Source organism: Sparus aurata, chromosome 16, assembly GCF_900880675.1.
Source record: "Sparus aurata chromosome 16, fSpaAur1.1, whole genome shotgun sequence".
Classification (NCBI taxonomy): domain Eukaryota; kingdom Metazoa; phylum Chordata; class Actinopteri; order Spariformes; family Sparidae; genus Sparus; species Sparus aurata.
In genome coordinates this window covers 23,162,732-23,188,738 of record NC_044202.1, presented here as the reverse complement: position 1 = coordinate 23,188,738, position 26,007 = coordinate 23,162,732, and the positions used below count along the sequence as shown (strand labels likewise).

Below are 26,007 nucleotides of genomic sequence, written 5' to 3'. Positions count from 1 at the left end.
CTCAACTGTTATGACAAGGATGTACAGTTACACCACTAAAATGCCTGAATAATGCACTTTGTGTCACATTTTGTGTCAGGCTATCATAAGAAACTTATAGCCTGTCTGAAGGCGTGGCTGGCCTGTTGAGTCTCTTTAAGCAATTTGAATACATTGTAAAACGTCAACAATTGCATGTGCTGGTCCATTATTTAGCCTGACCAGTTAGTATTAGTAACTATATTTCAGTAGTATAACAATCTGAAGTGCACTTTATATTTTGGAAAGCTAAATTATACTATAAATTCTACTTCAACTAAACATATGACTAAATGCATTTCTGCTAAGCTTTGTGATTACTAATCATCAATAATCAGTGAACATTGAGTCTCAGAATAACACTTTTTCCAGGCACTGCTTTATTTTCTCACAGTGTATTGAGTTAATAGTCACGATACAATATGAGCAACGTTTACAGAGAATGACATACACAGATGAGAGATGGGTTTATATGGCTTGAGTTGAATGCAATACATAGTATTATGCCAATCATGTATAACTAGTACAGCAAACAACCTTGCTCTCATGTTCACCTATCTATTGAACATGTTTTTTGAGGTTGTTGGGCTGAAAAATACAGCATTCGATTTTGAAGTCATTAACTACTTAACAAGAAGGCAATACAATATGTATGACATGTTACAGAGCAACTTTGGAATACACTAATATGGAAATGAAATACACACAAGTTGAAAAGCCATCTAAACGCACATTTTACTTTTAACATAGATCATGAAAACAATCAATTTTTGAAAGCCAAGACATAGGAGTGTTGAAGCTGAGGGAACTGAAGGCCCAATGAGACTACACTGCACTATCCTACAATGTGTAGGCAGAAGCCATCAGTGCTAAAGCTAAGACACAGCTTTGTCAAAACGTGCAAAATTCTTGGAATTACACTCTGCAATTAAATATAGTCAGCAATGTAGCTACAATATGTGGGCAAAGAAGCTCTGAAAAACAAATGGTGCTTGCATTTATTATGCTGTAAATAACTTGTATTGTAAATGTTGAACATATTCAGTTTGTATTTGGAAATGCACTTAGTAAAAAAAAATATCCTTTGGAGGGATATATTTGACCGACACTACATTAAAATGCAGTCTGCTATATTTAAAAGGATCATAATGATAAGAATCAGAATCATCAAAACATTTTTGCAACCCACATATCTACAGAATTTCCTTTTTGATACAGTCTTACCAGGTCTACCGAGTCTGCTATAAATTTTACAGATCTGATCAGTTCTAAGAATAATGTGAGTGGAGGAGGGAAATCATAATTAAGGGTTTCCCTTCTGCTGAGGTTGGGACAGGAACTGTAAAGGTGTGTGTTTTGACTGTAAAGCTTAACCATACTGTGGTGGAGCAAAACACTGATGTGTGTTGAATTTTGTTCTCTATAGTTTCTGGTTAAATTTAAGATAGGCTTGCAGTGTTTGGAGAGTTTAAACCTTAAACTCAATATATTTAAACTGGCCTGCCTCTCAATTTGAAAATATGGCACGAACAAAAAAAGGCATGTCTCATAAAAGCTGATTGAAAAAAAACATCTAAGTGCGGTTAAATTACCCATACTATAATGGGTCACATAAATTCAGAAATCCACTCATTATGTACTGTGCATTTCCATAGCACTAATTCCATCAGTTCAATAACAAAGTAGAGCTCCAGAATAACCTTTTTTTCTACTATAGCACTACTCCTTTCACTAGAGCAAAGGAGCACAAGCCCGAAAAAATTTAGCAGCACAACTTAAATTGTCACTAGGACAACAAATGGGAAGCAGAACACCTCCAATACTAATTGAAGGCAACACATTAACATTAAATCCATTGTAACTTTTATGTGTTTATTAATATATGAATGAGTGCATTATTACATTTCTTGTAAACCTGGCACTTATGCAGAACAACATATACTGTAGGTGTTTTAGAGGACATTTTCAAGTGTCCCCCTAAATCAAAGTCACATCAGAGTAAGACAGACCCCTGAAGAGAGTTCATAACTGCCACTACTGCTGTGTACAGTGACTCTTGTGGGCAATTTGAAGGAGCATGCCACTTTATACAAAACATTTATTTAAGTCCAATATTACTCTACAGTTCTCTGGTTTGTCAGTTAAGTAACTGAAGCGCAGACTGGACTCTCTTTATCAAACAGAGTGACAGTGGAGCAGGTCTAGCGCGGATTGAATAAGCATCTTACTTCTTACACGTCTCTTTTGAGAAACGGCTGTATCCTCTACACTGCATTTTTATAAACTATGATAATCTGGTCGTCCATCACCTCGCGCAAATGTTCAGGCAACATCTCATTCTGTCTTCCTGCCTTTAGGTTAGAGGCCTGGTGGGCGGAGTAACAAACACACACCACAGCAAAGCATGTCATGCTTTGGTGTGCTTAACACCATTTTTTGTTTTTTTTGTTTGGTATTTTAAAGTATGTGTGTATATTGGGATTGGGTGATATTGATAATCAAGCAGAAATAGTGTCCATCCTATGAAGAAAGGTAGGTATTATGCAATCTTGAGCTGCTACAGGGCTTTTCATGAGAAATAATGGTGCAGGTGCTGAGTTTCATTGACAGAAGCTTAACAATGACAAAAAACGGCAAAGTAGAATAGAACTGTTTACATTGAATAAGTGAGTGGGGGCAGTTTTTGTCTAAGGAATAGACTGATAGATGCAGAGTGGCTAGTACTGGTAGAATTCGTGCTGTGGAAATGTAGTTTATGATAAATCTATCAAAACAACACGCAATCAACAGTTTTTACCGAAATATGATCAAATCTACTTTTTGTATTTTTGACCATGAGAATTCTCTCATATAGTTGCAACATTGGTGCAAGCTGCATCAATATTGCTGAAAGACATGAAAACATTCCTCCCACCTATTATAAGAAAAGTCTGAGAGGTAAGAGAGGTACGTTTCAAATAAAAAAACTGGTTTAATTGTAATTGGGAAGTGAACTAAGTTTGTGAAGTAGAAAATACTGTAACTCATCAATTTGGTTCAAACAAAGGATGTACAGACATGTAATGTCATGTCAAGCATTCCTCATTTCTCAGTGCAATCCAGACTATGTACTATGTCTTTAAAATCACTGATCAATTAAAAATCATATCGATGTACATCCCTTGTTCAGACCAAACTTGGTAAACCACCAGTTGTCACTCTAGGAGAACAGTTGCAACAATGTTCATGTTTGCATAGTTTAATGTTGCTTTAGGTACATTCCGTTTTATATACTTGCATGTTTGAAAACTACTTCTGAAACGTGGGTTAAATTAACAGCTATGCCACAAACATGGCATCTTCACTGCAGATGCTCTTTAAGACTGTTTTTTTTATCTGATGTTTAACATATGGAAACTTGATTCAATCGAATACTATGTGAATCATGACATTTTTACAGGAGATGCAATTAAAGTGTATCAAACAGTTTCTTTGGTGTATGTGATAAATTCAAGAACCGCCTGTCTGCAGTTATTTAAGAGGAACATGTTGGTGTAGCATTTTTCCTCTCTTGGTATCTGCATTGTCTGCATGTGTTTCATTTCCATTCCTACATTTAAGTGTGAAAAATACCTGAAGTAGTATTCACCTTTGTTTTCTCTCTTTATCTTTTCAAATATAATGAAAAAGCCAAGGATGTAGCAGTCTATATTGATGCACAGTATAACTAGTGGATAACTAATGGGTAACTAGTGGATTTGAAAAAAAGAGTACAGCTGTTTAGGGCTGAAGGCTCAGTCTTTTTCATAGTACTATTTACATGAAATGCTAAATAACTTATTTTCTTGAGTAATAGTATGGGCTCATAATGACAGTTTAACAATGTCTGGTTTGTTTAAAAGAGGCAAAGAACTTGTGTAACCCATAATATGCTTGTGTTATAAAAGCTTATATACTTTCTGTACTGACCAGCAGAGACAATAATTATGATGCTTAGAGAAACATCACCAAAAGAAATGTTACAGTCCATCAGACTTACAGACTTATTTTTGACCTGGCCAATTATCAGGTCCTAGCAGAACAATGATCGGCTTTAACAGTATTTCCTGCACTTACCTGGGCCCGTCATATTCTCTGTCTAAACAGGTTAACTCTAGTGACGTTAATGATGTGTGTCTTGAAGCTGCTGTAATAGACTCTAGGAAAGACTATTTCCTAAAATGTTAGAGAGCTGCAGTTCTGCAGGATATTGTTGTTAGACACTTAAGAGATAATGGAACTGCATCTAAGTCTCTTTTTTTTAATCCAGTGGTGAGATAATTATGTACATTTTCTCAAGTAGTCTGGAGAAGTACAATTTTACATTTTGTAATACTTTATACTTCTACTTTCTTACATTTTGGAGGCAAATATTATACTTTTTTTACTCCACAATCATCAAATGAATTGGTGTGCTATCATATATTGATCCATTCAGCAGTATAAAAGCAATTATTAACCAGTTGAAGTGATGACACTAGTGAACAATGCATTAGTAACTATATTCCAGTAGTATATTATTCTGAAGTGCATCAGTTCATTTTATTGTATGCTTGAATTTCTGCCAAGCTTAGTATTGGATTGTGTGGTATATCACATTAAAAATGATGACATTATGAGTTTTATTTTTACTGTAAATGTATATCGGTTATAAATACCAGTTATCAGTCTTAATGACTGATAATTGGTATCTATCCTGATCATTTCATTTGGCTCAACTCTATAAACAGTTATCTACATTTGAATGCAGATAGAAAAATATAAAAGGCTGATTGAAGCGACAAGCTAGTTAACAAAAAGCTGGATGGAAAGATGGATTCTGAGACTGCACTTATGCCAATCTTTCCATCTCTTTTCCTCTCCACACGGACTGCATTTACCTGCATGCAACCAAAACCCACTCAAACATAATCTGTCAAGACTGAAAACTGACTACAAACAGAAAGCAGATTTCTTCCAATACCAAAACTTGTCCCTTGCCAACGGATTTTACTTTCAAATGCTGATAGGTGATTATAGAGAATTTATACCGTCAAACTATTTAAAACCTTCAGCTTTCAGCTTTAAGTCGATCATAACTGTCCGTTCCTTTATGAGATCTTCATGACTTTATGCTCTTGACAGATGCCACTCAGACAATATAGATACAATGTTGTGCAGAGTGTTTCTACGAAGATGCTGCTGGAAATATGATTATTTTACATGCAATAGAACTTTATAAAAGGAAATACAAGTAATTTATGACCTGTATAGTAAAGGACATTGTTTTTTCGAATCTGTTCATGGAAGAAATGCACAATTAGAGGTGGAAACTTTAAATTCAGAACACAAGTGTTTTTAAGAGTGTACGCACATTTTTTTTTGAACAGTGCATCAAAGACAATTCTTGCACTTTGTGTAAGTTATGATACTTTAGAGTATAAAATGTGGCTGCTCGAAAATCAACCATCATTGTTTATGACAATTCACTGTTTGACATAGGTGACAAATGAATACCATGCACTACTCTCTGAGCGAGGCTGGTCCAGTTTGACCTCACTGACCATTAAATTTGTGAGGTGCTGCCTAGAAAAATAGAACTGTAGGAACAATGGAGTTGTCCAGCTATCTGATGATATGCTCCATGGTTGTAATATAGTGACCAATAGTCACACACAACTGTTGTTTTTTAAATCTCAAGTGATTATTGTAACCCAGCTGAGTTTACATCATGTGAACAACTGGTCATTTTAAGAAAATCTGGGAATATACCTTTAAGGGAGGAAACAATACCACATTACCACACATATTCCACATTACAGCTACAAAGTGCAATGCACCTTTTTCGCTCTGTTTCGTTTCTTAGCAATGTCAATAGCACGGTGGCAAAGAGTAAACAAACATTGGGCAATTTTTTTTTTCTTTGATGGCAATATCTCCTCTGTAGACTGGAGTTTTACTTCCTGCAAACATTTCTGGTGTCAGAGCTGCTATGGGTAGGTCGAGGGTCTGACAGCTTGCAGACAAATCAAATCTATTCTGTTAATTGAGTCAAAATACTTTCAACTCCTCCTTTAATCTAATAAGGTTTATATACCACCACTGCAAAATCATTTTGGTTGTTGAAATCAACATTCCTTAGCCCCCACTGATATTCTCCCACTGGTTATGTCTGCCATTTTAACTGCCAAAAGCAATGTATGCTGAATAAAAATGTGGACCAGATGTACTGAAACGTTTTTCACACAACCTGATACCATGCCAAATCATGTAATAGACCCACCAGGCCACAGTCTATTTTTGTTAGGCCTCACCTTCTCATTCCGTGGTCAAGTTAACAATAAAAAGACATGCAAATATAGGCAACAAAACTAGTTGGTTAGGGTTAGGATAATGTTTCAGGTCATGGTTTGGAATAACAAAAAACACTTCATTAAAGTAATCACCATTGACTATTTGCTTCACAAAGCAGGCAAAGTCCTATTTCCTTGCTACACAGATATTCTGGCTCTTTATGCCATGTTCATTATTTGCTCCCTTTATTATCACACCCTGTTTTGTACTGCACCTTCACATAAGCACACCAGAGCAAGGGGTATATGCATAAGATAAAAATATAAACCTTTAGACAAATCTGGATAAGTGGTGGACAATGGATAGATGGATAGACTGTATTATGCACCAAAGGATCTGTAAAAGTGGAAAATAAATCAGAGTGGCATATTTGAGATGTTTTCTTGTTGGGTATAAAAATACTCAAGGAGCGCATTTCAAAGTTGAGAGAATACCACTTTGCTGCAGCACTGTCAATTTAAGGGTCATAAAAAGGAATCAACCTTGCAACCATGAATGTCCTCAACAAATTTCATAGAAATACAGCCATTTTTTTTTTTTTTTGATTCCTTGCTATGTTAAGTCATCTCCATACTGTTCTTGATGGCATACTAGCCAGTATCTGTTGACCAATCTTGCTCTGGAACAAGGAGTTGGACAAATCGACAGACTGACAGCACTCTTTTGCATTTTGCCTCATTACTAGTATGAAAAAAAACAAGGCACTGCCATTCCTAATTCATCTCTAGATTTCAGTTTAGTTCTTTTTTTGCCATACATGTTTGCTGAGTAGCAATTATTTATGCTACAAGAGCAGCTTCGCTTTAGTGAAATGTTTGCAGATGTTAAACTCCAGTTGTCCTTTTTTAAGGTACTGGTTTTATAGATACAGGTAACCTATCCAATATACCAGGTTGAAAAGGCCAAAAGCTGTAGGGAAGAATATTCGTGAGTATGAATCAATCTTGGAAACCCGCACATGCATCCTGTTCTCACGCCAGGCACCTGATCGGCAGTCATCGAAGCAGCAGAAGAAGCTGGCACAGTCTTTACCATCCAAACACTCGTAAGCATAGTCAGGCTCCTCATGGTATGGCACAATGTTATTCATCTGCAGCAGGGATGTGCCAGGTCGGATGTTCACCATGCTGGATGCTTTCTGCTGAGGAGGAAAACACACACGCAGGTATTTCAGTGTGTTACTTGTTCATGTTCATATATATATATATAAACACTGTTTATTTCCCTTTTAAATGGTGCCACATTTGATTTGTAAGCAACATCCATTTGTGGGATGAGGAGTATGTGGGTCACGCCCATGAAAAATGGGCCAAATCTTCTCTGCCAAACAATACACATTGGCGATTTGACAATGTATTAATTTAACGAAAAGGAGCCTCGGTAGTGTGTTGAAGAACGATACCACACATGAATGCCACACTTGTCAGCCCCCAGTAAAATAAGATGTTTCAACATATAACGTTACTCCAGGACTGCAAAGGTTTAACCTTACCCCATATTTTCCAACCATATAGCCTGGAAGGTATTTCATCAAGTAGAGGATAACTTTACTCTACATTGAAAAACACGACGTTAATTAAAGTCTGTTGCGGAGGATGTAGATATTCTCATCAGAAGTAGTCCTCAAATGATGATGACTCAGTGTATCCCCGCAAAATACTGGTGTACTCCCCTGCTGTCGGTGGAGGCTGCACAACCATCAGCAGCTATCAGAGCCAAGTTCAGCCAACTGTACCAATAGTTTGTGAAAGGTCCTATCAGCGGCAATTAATTGTCCGACCTCTACTTTTTTGGTCTCAAAAGAAAACGACACATTGAAAAGGAACAGAAAAAACAATGAGTGCTAGGTACCTGTGTGTTATTGTTGGCTTTTGCCTTTTTGGTCTGTCTGTTGCTGGTGAAGTAGTGCAGAGTGCCGTACTCCATAAGGGCAGCAAAGGTGAAGATGAAGCAGACAGAAACGAACAGGTCCATTGCAGTCACATAGGAAACCTTGGGCAGGGACTTCCTGGAGATGGTGCTTAGAGTTGTCATCGTGAGCACTGTGGTGATACCTAATTGGATTGTCAGAGATACACATTTGCATGTGGAATATGAAATAGCTTTTCCTCTACATTCATTTGAATGCTGGTGTAAATAAATACAATTACTTATGAATTTGACCGATTGTGTAAAAGCCAAAGTGCAAAATCAATTAAATTCCATAGCAATCAAGGGTATTGCAACAAAGTTGGACTGTTGCTTTGTGTTTCTGAGTGTTTCTAGAATAACTGCTGCAGCTTTTTATCCTTTTATGGAACTGGTGTAGGGGGCCCTGTATAACCCACAGACCAGGCATAGCTCCAGGATTTCAGTTTCAGTCATGGTAGTGGCAGTTTTGGCTGGGCCTCATATTTACACAGCTATGTTAACAATGTTTACCTTCTTTTGACAGTTTCCAGTCTGTTATAACAGAGATGATATGCAGTGGAGGGCAACTAGCAGATCTAGTTGATTTTGACACTATTCAACTCAATTGAGCTAGTCTTACTTTAAACAAGAGAGAGAGCTGTCATTGCTGTCAATTCACAAAGTTATCCCAATAGAAATGCGTTATGCTTTCAAGGCAACACTGAGACAATAGAGTTGGGCAGGAATCCTCAGCTCTACCTCCCATCTTTCCTACATTGTTTTCTAAGTTTATCGAGTCTCTAGAGAAAAGCGATCAAAAGTGATAATCTAAAATTCACATCACAAAAAATGACTCTGTTGTGAGAGAGTGTGTGAGAGTGGAAGCAAGAGGACAAGCAAGTTCTCATCGTTAGATTTAAATTTACTATTTTGTTATTATTGTACACAGTGTTTAGTATATTGTTGAAATATTTATAAAATTGAGAAAGAATAATAGAATTATACTTCATCCAATTGTACAGTGAGTTGCTGACAGCATACAGAAATTGATACAACTACTAGGCTACTTCTGTACTCTGAACTGAAACGTAATGCAAATTATACATTATGAGGTTCAGGACCTTTGCTCGAGGACATTCTCACTATCTGGACCTTTTTGAATTTTTTTTGAATACACTCTGCTATACAGCATAGAGCAACACAGTTTTGACCTCAAAAGATTTCTGGATTTCAAGGTTCAACAATTAACTCTGCATAGCTGTGAGGCACTTGTGTGAAACACTCATAGCACAACTTTAAAGACTTTGAAATGTGGCTTCAAATGTTAGGCTTCAGAGTTTGGGTTGGCAAGTTATTCTAGAAACCCTATTTACTATATTTGTATAAAACATCTCAACATCCCCACAGCAATAAATTATTCAAAAGCTCTGACAAATAAAAGAAAAAAATCCATGATCTGCCTCTGACACAGGCCTCTAATAAGCCCATCAAACCATTTCATTTGGCCCATACGAAAAGATTGGACAGGCTACATGTGAGATAAAGATAGAGATAAATTATTCACTCTCATATTTTTTTCTGCTTTGGATAGGATCCCATCACTCATAGTAAGAAATGACTGAGAAAGATTGATGGGAAATAGTGTTTGTTTTCAGGCCCTTACAGCCTTTATTTTGTTATAATATTTTGAATATTGATGGCCAGTACATTGATTTACAGAGCAAGGCATATTTGAACTCTCTTCAACTTGGTATGAAATAATAAGATGTCATACCTAGAGATGTGCGGGCTGGCACAGCATCCTTGTTGATCCAGAAGGATACCCAGGACAAAACCACAATCATACTGCAGGGTATGTAGGTCTGGATGGTGAAGTATCCCATTCTCCGACTCAGATCAAAAAAGATCGTCATGATAACATATTCACCTGAAAGTAAAAAAAAAAAAAGGGTGAATAGGAAATAAAACAATAAGACGGGACAGACATTTTCAAGATGTTAGCTAAGGATGCGTTAAATAGAGCACAGACTGGGACTTCTGGGACCCAGTGCAGGCTACCCATTTTAGATGAGTGGCAACATGTAACACTGCCTGTTTACAATATCTTACCTGACTGTGTGTGTGCTACATCAGAAGTATTTCTCAACCCTACAAAGGCAAACTGGTAGAGTCTCCAGTACCGCTGGTCTGCCACCTCCACTGCCCGTCTTTGCCACCGGTACATGATCTCATTCTTGGGATAACCATCTACAAAAATCACGCAACACAGACACAGGATACAAAGTTTTGCTAATACCCTATTATTTCCAACACGAAGCTCAGATATGTCATTCAGTGTAATGTACAGCACAAGTGAACATTGCACCATAGCAAGCCAAAGGGGAGCATTAATGATGGGTCTGACCTGCACAGTCTCATGAAATTTCTTCAAATGAGCAAGATGTCTTCAAATGCAAATAATAGGCTGTGCACTGTGGCATGTGGTAGGTCAACATGAGTTTTAATAGACATTCCTGTAACAGTCAGTGGGACATAGGTAGTTTGCGCAGGAGTAAGCTGGTATTTAGTCCGAGACAGTTCAGTTTGGAAGCAATTGCTCTATGTGAGGTTTACGATGATAGAAAAGAGAAATCCCCTTTGTCATTTTACTAAGGGTAGAAGGATTATTGGTCCTGGCCAATTATCAGTCTAATATTTAGCATTTTTTAGATTATCTGAGATTTCTCTGTCAGATTGCTGATCCAAATCCATAATTCCCCACCCACAACAATATCTGATTGTTAACGCATCACAATCAATAGCCTATAAACACTGAATAATATAAATGTTTCAAATCAATGCAGTGGAGAGAAAGTCTAATTGGGCTTCGGAATAGAACTTGAGTAAATAGTGCTTAGGTTTTTTCCATCACTAGCTGTTTGAAATTTTGACACTAAAATCTTTATTCATACTGCAAATGAATATTGGTGCCAAAAATCGTTTTTTAGTCTCCTTCATTTCTAATAATCGGTATCAGTATCAGCCCTGTAAAATCCATTTCTGTCAACCCCTAATTAAAACGTTGTAGTTTAAGTTTGTTGATGACACGATACTGATTTGACTCAAACTTGTAGAGCTTTTAAATTTGATTATTTCACACAAAGAAGGCTCATGTCTGCCTGGCTTTATATAACAAAATCTGAAATAAACATTTTTTTTTTATCAATAAGCCCTTATACATTGCCTTCCACAGTGACCTGTAAAATGCTTATTGTAAAGGTAGACTGACGAGCCTAACAAGAAAACAAATTGGTTTGTGGGATATTGTGTAAGAAATTATTCTTCCAATTAACACAAAAGAAGTATGTCGCCTGACTGGCTCTAGGATTACTGTACAAATAACAAAAAACAAAAACAACTTCATAAAATATACAAAAACACAACTTTATAACTCATCCAATCACACAACTTAATTGCTTTATTCACTGATTTGTGTAAGACTGGATCTTAGTTTATTGGCAAAATATTTCCCTGGGTTTTTCCACTGTTGTCCAGCTGCTCTGCCTTAACTGTGGCTTACTGAAGCAGCGTATCCAACCCCTGTAGCTACATGTGACAAGCCAACAGCGAATCATTTCAGAGGTGTGTAGTTTGGTTGCACCATCACCATGTGACTGACAGCAACAAATTATGAATCCCACCATGGTTCTCACAAGACCAGCTCTAGTTTGCTTATAAATGGTTATCTCACACACATTAGCTCTGTCTGCTTTTCTTGCGGTCTGATAGGGGGGTCTCTGAGCCTCAGCTCCATTGGCAGACACACTGACCATGTGGCCTCTGTCCCAGTCTTCTGCTGCCCCTCTCAGGTTCACTCATTCTCGTGCGGTTCTTCACTGCAGGAGTGTCTCTGGCTTATTAGGTTGAGCAAACAGGAAGGCCGTCTGCTGCTGCTGCTGGACGCCCTGCCACTGCTTCGCCACCCGGTCTATTGGCTCTACCTACGAGCCAAGAGACACTGCTGCTGCGGCAGCCAAGTGGTTGGTGTTTTATTGGAGTGACTACAACTCACAATTTGCTGAATAAGCAAACACACAAATCAAAAAACCCAACTGTTCTTAATAAAGTGATTTAACCTCTTAGAAAAAAATAAGTCTAAGAGGTTTTCCCTGGTCTTTACAGTTGATAAAAATAGGACAGGTCATTAAAACCTGCAGCCCACTAGCCGTTTCATGAGAACTTTGAGCGTTGTGTGTTGGTTTAACAACTGACTGCTCCCTGCCATTGAGAGCATCACAACTGCAAAAGGAGGCTCCTTTGTAAGCAAAATAAATGACCAGTGCTGCTGTTTTCATCAGATTCCATTAGTTGTTTAGTGGTTCTTGTTGATAAAATAGCAACTAGTATGTGCTCATTTGATGACATTTAGTGTGACTGTTTTGGTCCTGATATTTTTCCTCCACTCCATGAAATGGTTTTCAAATTTTTCACTTGCGTGTGGAAGATTAAAATCATGACAAGACATGAGAGGCTAAAGCACAATGCAAGAGACGAATGAAGGATGACACAGACAGCATGAATCAGACTGGGAGAGGGTGCATAATTCATTAAGTCTGTCAGAGAAAATGGGGCTGGGTGACCTCCTCTCTCCGCTGGTGGAGCATATGATAGATTGGTACAGCCTGAGAGAGGGCAGCCACAAGCAGATGGGCCTGTCGGCAAGGAGAAGGAGCAAGGGCTTAGCCACTATGCTAGCCCACACAGAAGCCCCTCTCTAGGTGAGTAACAGAAGTTGAAGTCGAGATGGCGGGTTCGAAAATGGGAGGGGAAAGCATTTGACCACCTACAGCTTGAAAACTCCAGTGGACACGAGTGTTCATCCATTGGAAAGTTATGCAGCTTAAGGTAACACTCCGCATTAATAGTCAACCTGACAAAAACAGAATTGTGACAGAGAAAAAGGCAGGTCTCAGCATTGACTTTTTCCCTCCTAGGTGTGACTGCACATAACAAATGTACTTCATGTTCTCTCTGTAACTATACCAGCAAATGCAGAAAACATAATGACCATTATATCATGCTTTTATACATTTTGATCACCTAAAAGAGAACTACACAATAGTAAATACAGATGCACACACTAAAGCTGCACAAACAACAAAGAGTTGATAGTCAAATGTTAACAATGGTCAGCAAACCAGGTGCATAGCTGTCCTACCTTAATGTGTACATGACTCTCCCATTGCTCCACAGCCTCAGCAGGCGGTTGGGAGTGGTGATCCAGTGGGCGTCTGATTTGCGGGAATTTCTGAAGAATGTGTCAGGAATCCAGATTTTGCCTACCATGTTACTATTGAGCATGAGCAGCTTCATTGAGCTGTTAAACTTGAGTCGGCTGTCATACCACGTCTGGGCAAAGAAGATGTCGATGGTGTATTCCTGCAACAGAAAGAAGAAATGAGAAGTTAAGAAATTAAACCTCAAAAAAAAGAAAAAAAAGTCAAATCAATTTCGTCTTATTAACTTGAGCTATGTTTTAAAATACCATTTCCAAGCAAGTAGGAACACCAGCCAAGCTAACTAACTGATGTTAGCAAGGCTATTGAGCAGTTAGCAGTTACTTTAGCAACAAAGCTACCGTAATGTCCATCAGGACTCCATAAATCACATTGGTACTGTAACTGCCCTCCATCATTCTTAGAGGCTGTGTACTGCCACAGTCTGGAGGTCTTAATTGAGAGGCTGCTGGTTAGAAGTAGTTGGCAATTAATTTCACAACAGGTATATTAAAGCTGAGGCAGAGCAGCCAGAGGACATCATAAATATTATCTAGTTTCACCAAAATAAGTGACTAAAGTCACAAAGTTGTCTTTTGTCCGGCCATCTGGTAGACCTTGTCCCCAGAGACATTCTGCACTGACAGCATCTGTCTTTTTTTAAACATCCAGTGCAGGGTCATACATTTTAAGAGAGTATTTGTGGAATGAAAAATTTGGATATGTCCCCGAGTGCAGGATCAACAATCATCATTTCTTTACCGTTTTCAAGGAGATGACAAACTCTAAAATGTCTTAAGAATATGAAAGTGCCTGTCTGAGCTGCAAGATATGAAATTCCCTTTATCTTTAGACAAAACTCAAAGCCATTGGGCTTGATCCTGGCATATAAAAGATTTATAGAGAAACATGTGACAAAGACAGTAAAACATTGATTTGACTTCATTTTACTTTGAAGAGGTCATATCATGCTAATTTTCAGGTTCATACTTTTATTTGGGGGCGCTAGTAGAATAGGTTTACATGCTTTAATTTTCAAAAAACACATTATTTTTCTCATATGGTGCATTGCTGCAGCAGCCCTTTTGACACTGTGCTTTGAACGCTCCATTTTAGCTACCGAGTGACACATCGCCTCTGAGTAATCTTTGGTGAGAGTTTGCAAATTCACATTAATTAATGGGCAGGACGTAGCTATTCAGAGGCAGAGTAGGGAAAGTCATGCTGAGCAAGGTAGTGTGATCCAAAATAACCATGACTGCATCCATGTACGGTACATCCATACATGTTCAAGCCCGATTCTGATACTGAAACACAGGCAGAACGAACCAAACCACCTTCGCAACCAAGACTGGAGCAGTACATTTCAGAGTGGTAAGTTATTATTTTGTAAGCATCTTTTATTTAAAATAAAAAAAATAACTTTGCAATTTCTCTACATCACAGTAGCAACTGTATGTCTGCTGACTGACTGGACTGTATATATTTTATAATATATACAGAGAGATCAGAAGAAGAACCAAGTCTTACCATGTTGATAGGGTCCACTGGTCCAATGCTGTTCACATATACAGCTGTTTCAATTATTGTTGGCCTCACTGAAACATAACAGAAGACATACCACATTGACAAAGGCAGCATCAACTTTACATTGGACGTTAGCTGACATCCAATGTAGTCTGGGCTACAGCAAAGAACAGCACTCTAGCCCTGTCACTGCAGATCCCAATGTTTGCCTAAGTTAAAGCTAAGTTAGGTTAGGCCAGAAATATATTAAAGGTTTATTAATGTTTTACATTTCCAAGTAGCTTTAATATTTGAGGTCAGCTGCAGTCAGTTTGTTGCGATGTTGGTGCCAAGTGATACCACTAAAAATGTCATTTTACCTAACTTGCTGTCAGTTTTACAGTTAGAAATCCCCTCCCTCCTCTCTACGTCACCACATAAATACAAAGCAGAAGTTGCCAGAGATAGCAGCAAATAGATGGGTGCACAGAGCAGGACAGGGCCGCCTCTTTACAGTGTTTACTGTCCTGATTGGATAAAATGGGTAGGGATACCAAAAATAATGATTGTCTCTTTTATTGCTTGAACAGGGGGGGGAGGACTGACATGGGTTGCTGACCAAACGCCATGTTTTGATAACAATCAGAATGTCACAATGTAAGACTATCGACATGACTATCAATGCTAGCAGCATCAATGACCAAAAACATAATAGTGTGCGGTTGTTTTCCACGTGTCACCCTCCTCATGCATTAGTTTAAAACCCACTGTAATATTAGGCCTTGCATCGTGGTTATTTATATGGAGTAAATCCGGTTGTTGTTTTTTTTTCCAGCAGTTGACTTGGACCTGTAGTGTAGTTTAGGCATGCTAAACCTACTATGGTAAAGGCATGACCCATTGATCAGATGCAGAGCAAGATGGTGTTCAAGTAGCATGGCTAAGTGCTAGGTCACCTAGCTGGTCTATCTGCAACATCTTTTAAATTTCTTTTAACTTTTTCATGTTGTGTTTTGTAGTAACAGTTAAAACCAAATTTAACTTGTTATAACACTTTTCCAGAGGATGAACTTCACTTGCCTCCAATGTCGGGCCGCAGTTTGTTGTCGTAACCCAGCAGCAGTTTATTTAAGATCAAAGTCACATCGCTCTCGTAGACCTTTGGTGATAGGACCCAGGTCTTATTTATGGGAACATCTTCATAGTCCTCTTCTTCTTGTTTACTAGGGCCAAATGCTGCACTGTGTGAAAAAAGAAAAGAAACGTTGTAGGAAACAAAGTTACAGGTACTTACAGTATAGTGCATATAATCCAGTGGATGTCTGTTAGTGCCAGAAAATATATGGGCGTTCATGCAGATATGAGTTGGCTTTGGAGGAGGTTTTGAGCAATTTGATGGCTTTAGGGTGACCATATTGTACTGGTTTTCAAAACTCTAAACATTTTACTCCATTTGGGGCTGAAAACCCTCTTACACAGCACTCAAGAAACCAGTATTGACTGCAGAACTGGCTGAAAGAATATTTCCTGTGATTTGTCGCTGAAGTCAACAGCCTAACAATCCCAACACCTGCATTTAGGGAAAGCCTACACCTGCGGGAAACTACCTCTGCACTCAGACAGAAATGGTCTCCCCATCCTCTGTTTACCTTCCAGTCAGAAGGGAGAAGCACTGCGTGAGATAAGATTGTGTCTAATGCTTTATGTGACATTGCTTGATTTAGTTCAAGATACCAGCAACAAGCCCTACACCCTTCAGAACATTGCCAATAGACCTAAACTTAAATTTATACTAATTCCTACATCCATTTTCTGCCATTTATCTGGCTCCAAGTGTACTCATCAGTTTAGCCCCAAATGTCCCTCTCCCTAGGCACATCCTCAAGGGATTCTGAGGTATACCCATGCCAGATGGCATACTTAATCCCCCAACCAGTACTCCCATTTTGAAGTGACAAGAAAACCTCCATTCATAAGGTATTCAAAACGGTTTGAGAATATGCACACCTGACTTGACATCTACACCTGACATCACTCATCACCACAGCCGTTTATATTATCACTAATGGCTATATGCAAAGCTTCAACCCCACTATACTGTATGTTTATACTCTAATGTCTTCTGACTTTTTTAATCAATTCGTGCTTGAGTTCCTCAAATCTCGTTCGTAGTATTTTCTGTCAGCAACCAACTACAGTTTTTACAATCCGGTTCCTATTAACAACATCAGTTGTTGCCCAGAGTACCCTAATGGCCAAGTGTTTTTTTCAGATGTGTTAGCATGGACAAAGATTATTTATGAAATTGTGCTACAACCCTTGTCTGATCAGAGATAATTTTTAGTATAGAATAGAATAGATCGTTATTGTCATTGTTCATTGTGTTTCCAAAAGTACCAGTTTTCGTGTGGACTGCACTAACATAGGTGGATTGGTATGTTGTGGGCATGCTGTGCAGATGACCAATAAATGAGCTGATGACAAAATGACGTCTGGTCATCATTAAAGTAGAAAAACAAATTGGAAACCTGGTGTTTTAGAGCCATCTCATACCTAAGCTTTTTGCTCACAGCATGTTGGCCTCATTATTTAAATATCTTATATTTATTGTGAAATTATACACATATACAGAAAATAAGGAAAAGCATGTTGATGTCAATTAGCTGTTGTTTGGTGAGATAGTAAACTGACTGTTTCGGTAATTAGTTAAGATAATTGTGAGGTACTGAGGTGCGTTGTGTTAAAACTAGTTGTACTCGGCTAGGCTTAGTTTTAAAAATTGATCACTGGTAAAATGTACAATGTACATGTATCAAACAATGAAATAATGATTTTAGACAATAGAGTTTTGAGGACTAGTTCAGGAGTCTCGTTGACACTACACTTTCACTGATAGCAATTTTATGTTTAGATTAACTAGGTTTATGGTTGCTATGTTGAATGTTTTAAGTTTCCATATTGACTAGAGTAAATAGTGGCACTACTTTTTCAAATGTTGTTTATTTCAAGAATACTTAGCTCATTTTCTCATCTCTTTTGGTTATATTTATCTATTTGATTAAACAGCATCCGTTAGGCCTTTCCTCACCTCTTTCTGTTTGCTGACCATTTTCTAAGCTCATGCTAATAAGTTTAATGAAGTTAACTTTAACCGTTACGATGTTTTTTTTATGTTGCCTCCTTCTCCCTAGCGAGCTAGGTCATAACATTGTTTTGCAAAATATCATTGTGCCATAGCACTCTCCAAGGACAAAAGCAAGGTTTTGCTTATAAAGCATGTATTTGTTCTATGCTTACTTCAGCAAACAACACAGCATAAAACCAGCTGTCACTGAAAGCTATCATTTTGTTATCACACCGAAACATTTCAATAAAGCCTCTCTTCAATTATCTCCTCTTGGGAAGTGATACATTTGTGAAGCTATAAAAAAAAGTAGAATTGGAAAAGCTATAGAGGAGTAGAATGCTTAGTAAATCCCATGAAATAAGGATAGGGTTAAAAGGATTTTAGGATGTAACCTAGGAATGACACACAGCTGTAGGCAGTGTTATGTGTTTTCTGCTGCCCTGCCATGCTGTGTCTATTACAGGCAGTTCCACACAACTGAACTCTGTCTGTGCCAAGGTGTGCCGCTGCTGTTCCCTCTTAATGAACATGGACCTGATACTGTAAAGAGACCCGAGGACTTGGCATTCAGCCCAGACTTCTGATAAAAAAAGAACATGACCGCAACCTCAGCATAATAACCCAGTGCAGAAGAAATTATCCTTACTACTCTCACCAGAAAACCAAAAAATACTTTATAAGACTTGTCCACGTCTACTGTATGTGAATCGTCTTTAGAAAATAGCAACATTTTCAGAAATGTGGTTACTGCAAATGGAGTCATTTTCCCAATTAAAAGTGGGGTTTGTTTAAGAATGGTACTTTTGGTCTATAAATATATCTGCTGTCCATCCATACAACTTGGTTGGTACCAAACGCGTATTAAGGAGCAATTTTAAGTTCAGCTTGAGGACACTAACATAGGGACAAAAGGAGTCTGGGTTCACTGGATACACAGATTCGTTGGCTATACTGCCACAGCCCACCAATCCTCAAAATCTTCAAAGGTGTGGATAACTATATCCAAATGTGTTTCAACACATGGCTGTGACAACCAATAACACTTTTTTTTGGTTTCCTCTTAGTAGGGGTGTCAAGATTGATTCAATTCTCTATCTTTTTTTTTTTCTCTTTTAGCACAGATGGCTTTGCCATTTTTAGATAGTCTAGGATAATTGTTTTTTATGCCATAATAACTCATTAAATGTTTTAATTATTTTTTCTAAAGATGGTCTAAGTAGTGTCCTGAGTCATATAACCTCCATTATTCTTTTGTAATGTATCACATAAGGCTTTATTGTCAAATTTATATATATATATATATATATATATGCCTCCGCGAAGTCCATTAACTCCTGTTTATGGACACCTCGTCGGGCATTATCCCGCTTATACCATGGTCACTTGCCAAAGAAAAGAAATTTGGACCATTAATTTACATTTTCATGCGTTTTACAATCAAAATATAAAGTTTTTCACAAGCCATAACTACGTTTCCCTGGTAACGCCTGAGGGTTTGACTAATACCTAGAACAGTCATTACTCTCCCGTCAGATTCTTATGCAACGGAGACGTTGTTCACTCCTCCAGTAAATAGGACAGATCATAGACAGATCAAGCTAACGCTATGCTAGCAAGATTCAAAGTCAATAACATTGCGTACGGTTGACAAACAGTAAATATAATTTGACAGTATGCTAGCTAACATGATTAGCTAGCAAACCAGTCATGTCATTGTCCCCAAATCAATAGCAAGATTTTCACGAACAAATGACCGGCCGTGTGTAACGCTACTGTAGCCGCAGCCTGAGGCAGAGAGTTGAACAGCGAACGGGATGTGAGATTATTCGCGTATCAGTAAATTTAGAGGGGAATTGTACTTTCTGCAGCTTGTGTGTTACAGTCGCCACCCTGTGGTGTTCAGAGGATAAGACACTGAAGGACTGACGGACTGCACTCAGTACTGGAAATCAAATATTCAGATTTGATACACCAGCTAGCGCATTAATTTACAGCGGTGAACAGTCAATTTGACTGGAACTACTTAGTAGGTGTCCATATATCAGGGGTTAATGGACACCCTGCAGCCAATCAGAATCGAGTATTCCCCCAGACCATGGTATAAATATATATATATACACACTGGACAAAGGCCCACACCCACTAACATCTGGCTTCTGTGTGCAATGTGAATGTACATTGTCTGGATTTACCTCCTGGTCAATTGATGCTATGAAGTGCTGCTGGCTTGTCAATATCTTTCCCTCCATCTCTGTCAAACAGAAAACTGTTCAGTGGGCACTGAGTTTGAAAGACAGGCTGAAGTCAAAGATACTAAAAAAGTAACCATTGTCAGTATCTTCTGTTTTTGATCTGAGCTGCCTGATCGGTACTGCGCATGTGCAACTCTCTCAACCAAGATCATAAAGAAGCAAGAACCTCCATGAAGCAACAACCAGGACTCTACAGGGTTCCTTAATTTCTTCCTAAAAGAGGGCAGAAGGGGTCTGTAAGTATTGACATCATCTGAGTGAAATCTCTCTATAAAAGCAAGGAATCTCTGTCTGTATGTCTGTCTGTGTGTGTGTGTGTGTGTATGTGTGTGTGTATTCCTCAAATATCTCTGCGGATCAGGATCAGACTGACCTGAGAGTTTCAACATGGCTGCTGCGTGGTTCAAGGGTGTGCAATTTCGCATTTGTTTGGACTGCAATGATACCGTTAATAAATTATTTCATAAATGCTTTACAAATTCCACGAGCATTGCCCACCGGAGCCACTACAGTCACGTGCGCACCAGAGCCAATCACTGCACACCGTGGCCACACGCGCACCAGAGCCAATCACTGCAGAGCCCACCGCGACCCCCCACTTTAAGAAACAAGCAGATTTATACCTGCTGCGGCGCGAGCTGGACCTGGATTTTGCCGGCGGTTTGGTCCAGTTCTGTTCGTTGCATCTAAACTGACTGTTGTGTATTAATGAGACTAAAAGAGTCCGGACCGAGTCTGTTCGGGTCTGAGGAGATCCGGAGACGCGCGGACTACAAAGTGGAATCGGAATCTGTGGATGTTCGTGTGTAGCTAGCGGCTAGCTACACGGCCCACCTCCCGATCGAGGCAACGGACCGGACTCACCAGCACGTCCAAAACCGGACTTGGGGTAAATAATGTCCGCCACGCTTTTTTGCGAACATTGCATCACGTTGGCTTTGTGTCTGGTGCAGAAGAAACGGTAAAAACGGGCTTTTGTCACGAAAGTGTCCAAGCAGCAAGTTTGGTTGTTGAGGAACAGGAAGTTGTGGGAGGGATGTAGGCAGATGAATGACAGACAGCGATACTGAGAGTTGAGAGATTTGTGACATTTAGCATGTTTGGAGTGTATAGTTAGTGTGTTATGTAGTGTTTAGTGTGTAGTGGAGTCGTGTTTTTTTTGTTTAATGAGTCAAAACAATTAGGAGACTGCTGAATGAGCATTGTCTGCATTTAAATGTAAATAGTTACATGTAACTTTGTAAATTTTTAAGGTGTATGCACATATTTAGCAAACATCAATTTATATTTGCATTATAAGTAATAAAAAATGGTTTGTTAAACATATTTGTGGTTTTCACAGTAATTCTATCTAACCTTTTCTACTCTGATTTTATGTTTTTTTGTGATTTTAGGTCCATTGTGTTAATACAGTATGTCTAAATAAAAAAGTAACTGTACAGTCACATGTGAGGTTGTGCTAAAAAATAATGACACCAAGTAAATCGTTTTTAAGGGGAAATATAATGGCAAAATCAAGAATAGTCAAAAACGGCCAATTATACCCTGGAATATCGGATTTCACAACAAACCTAAATATCCCTGACATCCCACCTTCAAACACAGCCTCATTTGGCCATCCATGAAAAAGCTGCTTAACCTCCCACTTTTCTATAGGAATACATTTTTCTTACGGGCACTGCACTAGTAATTAATAAATCTTGTCTGAAATATTCAAATTAAAGATCCTACTTATCATATCTTACACATACATAAGGCTTTACAAAAACATTCAAAACACTACAGGGTTCGCACTATATATCTCCACTTGATCATATCACTGTTCACTCTGTATAGTAAACTAGTCCTAAGCTGTTCTAATTAAAACAATGTGTCTGAACCTAACTAATTGCCTGCAACATCTTCGATTTTTAGGACTAGAAGTCCAGTCCAGCCGTCCCCAGTGATGAATTACCACCCCACCCTTTATTCTTATCTGTAGTTGGTCTCACAGGATATTGCTTGTGTTGGGTCAAAGTCTGTTCCCTCATTCATGTGTGAATCCCCTTACTTAGGGATGTGCATCTTCAACACTGAGGCGATGCGATATGCATCTAGATACACTGCCAACGATACGATACATTAAAGATTCATATAAAACAACCACCGATAAGATACGATAAGATTCTCCCACCTACTGCGATACAGTGCGATACAGTACAATTTGCTTTAACACAATGCGATACAGTGCGATACGATGCGATGCAGAAGAATATTGTACAATGGAATACAAAGTGGTGCAGATAGTTCATGTTCATTCTTTATTTCTACAGTGTGCTTCACACTTTCAACAGGGACAATGGGAAACTAAACTCTAAGCAGTGGTGCCTTTTGGCAGATTGTACAGATTGACACACATGTTGTCACTGCCCCAACTTGTTTGAAATGGGTCTATATCTCCAACTTTCCTCCTCCTTTTTTTCTTTACATCTTTAAGCTCCATGTTGCACCTAAGCTACACAATCAGTGATGCCAGTAACGTGTTACCTTAATCTGACCACTACGAGTAATCTAAAGTGTTAATATTTCCAAACCAGTAATCAGATTGAAGTACTTATTCAAGTAACTTTGCCTTACTATTATTTTTGTCACTTTCCTTCGTAAATATATATATTTTTGCTTTCTTCTTGCGTCTCGGTGAGTGACGTCATGTATGTATGTAAAAGTCACGTTTTCAGCACGAGGACAACTCACGTGTAACCACGCAGCGACACAAACACTAACATTGTGTTAGCAGCAGTACCTCCGCTGGTGCTAACCACTGGAGCCGAAGGGGACCTCTGTCACATTAACGCCATGTCGCCGCTTCAGGTGAGAGCTTAGATTGTTCGTGCTCCCTGTGTGTTTAATCACGGCACATTTTACAGATGGCATTTCTCAAATTGACCATCTCTTTTATAAAAGCCGAAGTGTCCACAAACACCAGACTTGTGAGTGACCGGCGAGTGTATCTTTTCTTCATCCATGCTTACTTTCTCTCTGACCGGCTCTGATTTCCAACTTGCTGTTTGGTGCTCTGCTGACCCCACCTCCAACTCGCGTGAGACGTGACTCTGGCTGAATTGGCCGATCGCAGCCGTGGTGATGAGAACGGAAACAAGCACTTGGTCCTACTTCTAAATTAGTTTATTTTAAGTATAGATACGAGTCGGATTTTATCGATGCAGAGATTTTATACACGATACATCTCGAGTTCATCCAGATTTTTTAACCGATGCACACTTCTGTCATCGATGCAACCACATCGTAAATGTTCATACGGATGTACCGATACGAATCGGTGAATCTCACCATCCCTACCCTTACCAGCAGGATTTGAGACAGTTCATAAACCGCATTCTTTCTACTAGATGAGTAAGTAACAAAACCTGTCAATGCATTAATAAAACTGGGCATTTTACTCTTTTTATAGCATCATGGAGTTTTCTGCTTTGGACAGTAGCCACTCTGTTAGCGGTGGACACATTACTAAAGCCGTCTTTGCAACAGCAACTACAGTGTTAGCAACATGTCTATACCACAGGGAAATGCTAGGAGTGGCGAACGTTGAAAAGTTGCTGCTGCAACTAATTCTTTATATTACATCTACCCCTCTCCTTCACTGAAAAATACAGGAATACTTATTCTTTTCTTTATGTTCCATGTGTCATGCTCAACACGAGATGCCTCCTACATTACAGACAAGGCAATTCTCACTGTATATATATAGGAATTGCATATTAGAACAGGATTGGCGTTAGCACTTGTTATATCACAAATCATGCTGGTAGGTGCTACATGATTCAGCTGATGGTAATGAATTCAACCTCGTGTTCACATACATTATTCTGCACAGTGACGCTCAAGCTTCACAGTGAAGAGAAAAAAAAACTTCACCTATTGTACTGTGGAGGGTGTCAGTTCTTTATATATTACATCCGAGCATCATCATCATTTTAGAGGATAAGAACCTGTCACACGGTTAGGGTTTGAAGGTTTGAGGGTTAAACCCCCCCCCCCCCAAAAAAATGTTACATGTTAGTTTCCTAATCCCTCTCTGCCTGAGGGAACAGGTTTATAATCTCCTGTGTGCCTCTGGAGGAGTTGTGTCAAGTCTGAGAATGTAACCTGGATGATGCCCAGTGACCATCTCAGCCCTGGCCTCAGACAACATAGGCAACAGAAAGCTTAAGAAAAAAACTATGAACAACACAGTTTGAAAGGCACAGGCAGCTACTGGACAGAGGGGGCCTAGAAAGGCAATATTAAGGTGCATTGTGGGAAATGTGGGATCCAGGTGTTTGACCTCTAGAGATTAAAGTAAAGATATCTCAACCTCTGCTGCTGCAGTTTTAAACAGTGTTCCTAGAATGACAGCAGTAGAAGCTCTGATCGGCTCTGATTGCTCTAAATGTTTTTAGCATTGACTACATAGCCTACAGATCTCTTCATGAGAACTGCAGATATTAAAGGAAGAGACAGAGCAGTTGTGACATGGAACAGACACACTAGTTGATACACAGGACGCCAATTTTAAGCCCTTCCAGGCCCCAATGTAACTTTTTTGGGTAATGAGTTTGTTGCTTAAAGAAATGCGATGTCCACTCAGCTGATCTGGAGCTTTCTACCTCACATCTTTACATTTTCCATCTGGAGGAGCAGTAGGCCTGTCCTTAGCGGACACAGTTCACACCTCTGTGATCAACTGACCCAGAGGTTTTCCTCTGGGGCTGATGAGTGAAGATCTGTGTCTTCCAAGGAGCAAAATCATCCACCATCCCTCCATCGTAATGCATGACATTCTCCTGCTTTACTGAGACAGACAAAGGCGTGAGGCTTACGACAGACCCCCTGCTGAAACTACAGAACTTAGGTGCCGGTGTATTAAAGCCATTCTTTTCCTTCGTTTCCTGTGCGCAAAATCACGCACAGATTACAAAAAAAAAAAAAAAAAAAAATGCAGACACATCAGTCACAGGTTTGTTAATTTTAAGAACATTTTCGGAGGAGGTGGAGGATAATCTCTCCCTCTGCGGCCCCAGCGAACACAATGACCCTTTGTACTGCGATCACAGACGGAGCACAAGATGCAGAACGCAGCGATTCCTGACACGAAGCCCCGCAGGAGGCGGCAACATCTGCAGCCGTTTACTGTGACAAGGCGTCCTCCTCTCATCATGGAGGCACCCTGCTCCTCCACATCAGCGCACACTTACCACAGTCCGAGGAGAGCGAAGAGCAGCCAGGGATTCATGGCTCTGCGCTGCACCGCTCTGACCACCAGCCGCTTCATCCTCTCCTCCACAGCTGGAAAACGACCTCAGCAGCGTCCTCGGAAACACAGAAGAAAATCCGGACTTGGCGTCTTCAGGTTCGCCTCTAACCGCAGCCGATGAGGGTTAAATGTAGCGAAGGAAGGACGTGAGAGATGCGTCCATGATGTGCGTGTGTGTGTGCGTGTGTAGGTGCGTGTGAGCGTGGAGGGGGATGTGGCAGAGTGAGTGAGGATGCCGGCAGAGCTGACTCTGCTCGAGTCCATCTGCAGTGCCGCTAACAGGCAGCTGACAGACGCTGCTCTGCCAGCGGCGTC

General features: G+C 39.3%; 1 protein-coding gene across 2 annotated transcripts; it reads right to left on the bottom strand.

The window, feature by feature from the left end:
* Positions 1–375: 375 nt before the first annotated feature.
* gabrg1 (gamma-aminobutyric acid type A receptor subunit gamma1) lies at positions 376–26,007 on the bottom strand. 2 transcript variants are annotated; one of them, XM_030391768.1, is made up of 9 exons: positions 25,634–26,007; positions 16,101–16,261; positions 15,045–15,112; positions 13,457–13,677; positions 13,086–13,168; positions 10,369–10,506; positions 10,034–10,186; positions 8,221–8,423; positions 376–7,507 (listed from the first exon to the last, which is right to left on the bottom strand). In XM_030391768.1, the coding sequence occupies exons 1-9, from the start codon at positions 25,708–25,710 to the stop codon at positions 7,229–7,231; spliced, it is 1,383 nt and encodes a 460-aa protein (XP_030247628.1). In that variant the 5' UTR covers positions 25,711–26,007; the 3' UTR covers positions 376–7,228. The 2 variants fall into 2 exon arrangements, with proteins under 2 accessions (XP_030247628.1, XP_030247627.1); XM_030391767.1 differs by having other exon boundaries at positions 376–7,510; positions 25,634–26,004.